Source organism: Diabrotica virgifera, chromosome 7, assembly GCF_917563875.1.
Source record: "Diabrotica virgifera virgifera chromosome 7, PGI_DIABVI_V3a".
In the NCBI taxonomy this organism is placed as follows: domain Eukaryota; kingdom Metazoa; phylum Arthropoda; class Insecta; order Coleoptera; family Chrysomelidae; genus Diabrotica; species Diabrotica virgifera.
Genome location: NC_065449.1, coordinates 201924588 through 201930586, shown reverse-complemented (window position 1 = coordinate 201930586; position 5999 = coordinate 201924588). Strand labels below are relative to the sequence as shown.

Sequence of the window (5999 nt, the reverse complement as noted above, 5' to 3'; positions counted from 1 at the left end):
GCAACAGACATCGAAGGGAAGGAGAAACATGGCAACACTGCCAAAACGGTGATATATTTGTTGCTATTGGAGATATTGTGACCTGTCAACTTAATGGGGATTCCACGTTTATTACAGTTCTTCGCCTAATCATGCCACCTGTTGGCTGCAACATGTAACTATGCCCAAGCCCTCTAGAAGAACGTATACCATTCTTACAGTATGACCAAACCATCAAACATCCGATCACAGTTGATAATCTCGTCATACAAATCGCCACCTGTCGGCTGCAACACGTAACTATGCCCAAGCCATCTAGAAGAACGTATACCATACTTACAGTATGACCAGCAAACATCCTCGATCTCCCTCCTATCATACATTCCTACAATGAACATATACCATTCTTACGCTGTGGCCAAACCAGCAAACATCTCACGTACAAGTCTTTTCTACGGAAAGTTGGGTAGTATCATGAAAATCACCAAACAAAAAAATGGTATTGCGATTCGCATACTGTATTTTGTCTACGGCAAGGAGGGTAATACTATGTAGGTTGGCATTGTACTTCCGGTCTCAGGTAAAAAAATGGAAATATATGTTTAGAAAAATCACATAACAATATAGCATAACACAAACAACTGTTTGATATGCTGATATGATGTATATGTTGTCATAGAAAAGCCATTTTTACATAGTGTAATAAGCAGTGTTGTTAAAATAAAAATACATATATACACTATATTTTATCTATGACAATAAATTAATTTAGAGTGTATAGCTACATAGACTGTCGGAAAAAAAATGTTAGCAGGTCAGTTAAGTATTGGTTAAATGTAATAAATATGTGTAAACGTTAATAAAGTAATGATAATAAGTTAGTGAATGTATGTAAAGCGATGTATAAAAATGATTACAAGCATGCGATGAAAGGAACGTAACCAATTCGGTTCGAACATAAATTTGTTGAAACAACAAAAATATGTTCTTAACAGCAGTCACCAACGTGAAGGTACGGTTATACGACTACCAGGAGAGGTTATGTTAGTATAGGACAAACAGTTAGTATGAATGATTTCTTTTACAGTCATTATGTAAGCATGCAATGAAAGGAACGTAACCAATTCGGTTCGAACATAAATTTGTTGAAACAACAAAATATGTTCTTAACAGCAGTCACCAACGTGAAGGTACGGTTAAATGACCACCAGGAGAGGTTATGTTAGTATAGGAAAAACAGTTAGTATGAATGAATTATTTTACATTATATGATAACATATTTATTAATTACAATATACTTTACTTACTTACTAAGATTTGCTCAATATTTAACTTGGTTTAGTAGACATCTTTTTTATTGATCTGATGGACATCTTTTGTTTATTCTTATTAATGTTAAAACATCGATACTTTGGTGCTCATTCATTAGTTACTATGTTCTATAGTATTCAGAATGAATTATCGAGGGTAAATTTGTTCGATAACTCTAGGTTATCTAATTTTAAAACTAGGGATTTTCCGACTCCTGTTTTGTGACAGGCTATCGAAGACTTAAAACTAAATCGAGTAAAGAAGACCATTAAGTTATCGATTGTCTTAACTTGAAGGCTACATGAGCAACAGCTCTAGAATTAACCAGAACGGCTCATTATTTTGCCATTTATTTTGGTCCATATCAGATATCTTTTTAGTGGTCATAACTAAACATCTTTTTTTATATGTGCTAATCTTAATAATTTTACTTAATTTAGAGATAATACATGCAAAACTAAGATCTAGTAGAATTATCATATTATATAAAAACGATGAATGTGAGAAAGGTTTAGAAAAGGAATATAATAAAAGAGTCTGCTTCAAATATATTTAGCATTATGTTAGCTGTAATAATAAAGTTTTATAAATGACTATATACAATCAACTAAATATGCTAATCTTAATTATATAAAAATGATGTGTGATATTAAAGGGTGATATGAGAAATATAATAAAAAAAATTGTCTGGTTCAGATGTATCATTATTGTAGTTGTAATAAATAAAGTTTAAAAAATGACTATATTCAATTAGCATCAATCTTAAAGTCAATCAGATCATCAAGGATAAATGTTAAAATATGCCTGGCTTATTGTAATCTTGCTTTGTGGTATATCTAATCAATATCTATCTCAAGATTTTCAATTAAATAGTGCCCCCACGGAAGTGTATCATAAGACTCTGGAAGGTGATATCTTTTATCATCATGTGGGCTGAGCGCAATCTTGCTTTGAGTTATAGAATAAACTTGGTGTTTATCAGAGCGTATAAGATTTTGCGAGGCGATCTTTGTTGTAGAAGTATCTAAACACTCTACGTAGTCCTCAAAAGTAATTTTACTATTTACCACAGACTTCTTTACCCCCTTCGCCTTCTTCGTTACACCATAATTGCGTATAATATTATCAATTTCGTCATCCTCATATTCCTGATCTATCAACTTCATTCTCAGTTGTTTTATATCATTATCTGTGATAGCTACTTTTGTAGTGTATAATTTCGATCGAAGACCTATGTAGTCGGTCATAATGCGGCCATTATTCTCATCCTTCATCATACCCAACACCTTCTTGTTAACCTGGGGGATGCCATAAATATTATCTTTAGGATAGTCAGACGTGTCAAAGTGCTGATGGCAGTCTGTTTTCATAGCCTCATAGGGATCTTTTTCCCGAATCTCTACGATCACACTATCAGTATCTGTATAGCAAGTCGTAAAGTTCTCACCAAACCTTCTACCTAAATACCCAAAGTGAAAATCGTAGATCGTAGTTTTTGCCAAATCCAGTATACTCATGCCCACATATATTGGTTTATCTAGCCATATTACCGCTCTATGCATCTCGACAGCTACCAAGTTTTCATTAAAAATAGTAGCATTCTTAAACAGGGGACTGCTTATTCTGGCATCAGCTCCGTAACGACCCTCCCATTCAGTAAGCAATTTAATATCAACGCGCTTGCGCACATTCTCCATGGTCTTGCCGAACACAGCGTTGTTCATGAGCTTAAAAAGATTTTTCTCAAATTCATTTTTCGCTGCCTTCCGGAGATTGGTATTCAAGTCAATGTAGCTCTTTAGCCAAGGAGACTGCTTAAATTTCAGGACTCGGTGAATCTTTTTCAATATCAATCCGTGAGCTAGCGCTTGTTTTAAGGTCCTGTAATGAATCACATATCTCTCTTTATCATGAAGTGTAGCCATTAATTTGGTTTGCTCTCGCGGACGTTTTGGAGAAAGCATAGTTTTAGGGTTCAATGATTGGGGGCAAAACGGAAGATCTTTATGACGATCATGGATATGTTGGGGGTACTCCAGATCAACCTCGAGAAAGTACCCTTCAGAAGAATCGTCAGGTATGGACAGAACATCGATGTTGGCATCGACCCACTCAAACCCTCCATACGGAAGGAATTGCGACATCGCCCAGCCGTATTGATTATTGACATCGAAATACATTAGATAGGAGTCGGGCTTCGATGGATCGTAAGATTCCATATACTTGTTATTAGCGTGGACGCGGCGTTTCGAGCATACTTGACTCAAACCACCACGAATACCACGCTCCACAAACAAAAACATATCTGGATCTGTTAAAAGCTCTAGTTCCTGTTTTGTATGCTTAAGCATTGCATCCCACGTGAAGCCGGGAAGAGTAAAGTAATGAGCTGGGTCAAGATTATATGTTTTGAGACAACTGGATCGAAATTGCTCAAACACGTCTGCAAGAAGAAGAATGTCCGTTTTCATATATAAATCGATATAATCACCGAGAGTGGAGCAGGAGAATGAAGACCACACGTCTTGAGCTCTACGATAATGTCGACGTGGACATGGTTTATCCTCAAGTTTATTGTAAAATGCTTCCTGTGGTGGTAGACATGTTTCATTGAATTTTTGGAATGAATCGATATAATCATATGGCATGATGCCTTTCTTAGTTAGAAGATTGAAATTCTCCTCAGACAGTGATAAAAATTGAGAGCGGAGATTAGGATATTCTGTCAAATACGAAGAGAGCTTATCGAGAGAAGAAGCCATAAATCTAAAACTGTCGATAAAACGGAATTTAATTCGAGCATCATCGATATGTTTCGTAAATGATATATATTTTTCCTTCGTAATAGGAAGAAGATCTACGGGGCCTTTGATGTGTGTGGCAATATCATTAACAATGAAGTGGGCGTCATAACCGCTAAGGTTGTGAAATATTACTGGAATGGTGTGGGTGTCTTGATAATTAATGTTACACCCTTCGTGACTCGCACCTCGATAATTGTGTTCAGGAATCATGTGATCATGGTCTCGGACTTTCTTATCACTGGGGGAAAAGCGCTGCTCGCAGATATGGCAATGAGTGGCTACATGAAAATCACTTTCCTCCTGAGATGTCATATTTATATCATATGGGCACATAAACACTGTAGTTACATTCTCAGCAAGCTGATTAAGTTCATCTGCAAACCATTTCATGCAGTCCTTTCCTCGATAAGAGTTATAAAAAGAGAGAGTATCATCATATGAACATTTGAAGAAATACCCAACTGCTACAGGAATATGTTCTTGATGTTTCTTAGGATCTCCCGTACGTTTCAATGCACTTTCGAGATCTGCATATACGGCAAAGGGGGCTTTAATCTTATTCTTATAATTCTTAAATCTAAGCATTTTTCTACTCTCCTCAGGCATTTTAATGGCTGTTTCATTAATTCTCACACAATCTTCAGTGTGAGCTTCAAGCTGTTTTAATGATGAAAACGGCTGTAAGCACCTATTACAGATAAGATCTGATCGACCTTTGCAGCATGTTTTATGAATATTTAACTTTTTTTGCGATCGAAAGTAATGTAGGCAGGCGTCACAGAAATATTTTGTTCCATCTTCTCTGCTTAACTGCTTGGAAAGGAGGCGGGATAGATTTTTTATCCATACATAGTGGTATCTAATCGGACCTTGCTCGTCATATTTATCTTGAATCAAAAGCAGATTAACATGTTTATCCTTAGTGTTCTTTGTTAGTAAGGTTGGGAGGGTGACATAGTTATTCTTCTCCTTTTTCAAAATATATACGTTAATGGATATATTGTTTTGCTTTTCAAAGTTGGGAATTTGTTTGATGGTCATTGGAAACTGAATACCTTTTAATTTCAATACATCAGAATAGTGCGGATATTTGGATACTCTTTGAGGATCTTTGGTAGCAGGATATAATGCCGATATGACAGCCCATGCAAAGCATGCCTCGTCATCGTTCTTGACATTTACGCATGCTTCTTTTCTTTTAATCTGAGGAGGAAGTTCAACGAAGGAGGATCCGAGTTGTGGTGTAAATTTGTTGATGTTGACCCCCAGGTTAACAACAGCTTTTAGTGCCCAGCCACTATCACGCTCTTGGAATTCCTCCAATTTTGCAGTGATAGGTTCCATTACTTTCTCTTCAAACCATTCATCAAGATTGGTGTCTCGATATATGGCTGAGTTTGAAGTAGTAAAATATTTTGTATCGTTAAGCACTTTTTCTCCCTGAACGATTTCAAACTCTCCTCCGAATGCCGTGTTAACTTTCACTGCAGCGTCATTTTTTAGAGCATTTTGGATTCTCCGTTTAAATATGGCCTTACAATCATTAAGAAAACTGCCAGGGTCCTTGTGTTTAAGGTTTGAGATGACTCCCGTTCTAATTCTAGAGTTGAATGCTGATAAAGAGTCATCCCATTGTACCCTCTTGTAAGCAGTCTCCGGTCGAGTGTTAAGCCCCGCCCCCTTCTTCTGTTCAGCCTTCAGTTGCTTTCTCATTGTTATAATTTGCCTCATCTGGGCTTCCAAATGCTGCTTCTCCCCCATAGTCTTAGCATATCTCATCGAATCTCTTAATTTTTTAGATGCCTTATTACATTCAATCAGCCCTTTCTTAACATTATCTTCCTGATAATTATTTCTGACTAAGCCTAAGATGGATGTAATTACCTGTATAAGTTTAGTCAACAT

The 5999-nt window shown here is 36.4% G+C and overlaps 1 protein-coding gene across 1 annotated transcript; it reads right to left on the bottom strand.

Moving 5' to 3' along the window:
- Positions 1-2126: 2126 nt before the first annotated feature.
- On the bottom strand, positions 2127-5999 carry LOC126888699 (uncharacterized). Its single transcript, XM_050657073.1, has one exon. It carries the CDS (start codon positions 5997-5999, stop codon positions 2127-2129), a length of 3873 nt encoding a protein of 1290 aa, XP_050513030.1.

Coding starts and splice junctions, on each gene's coding strand:
- LOC126888699 (XM_050657073.1), bottom strand. CDS start 5,999: ATGTTGACTAAACTTATACAGGTAATTACATCCATCTTAGGCTTAGTC.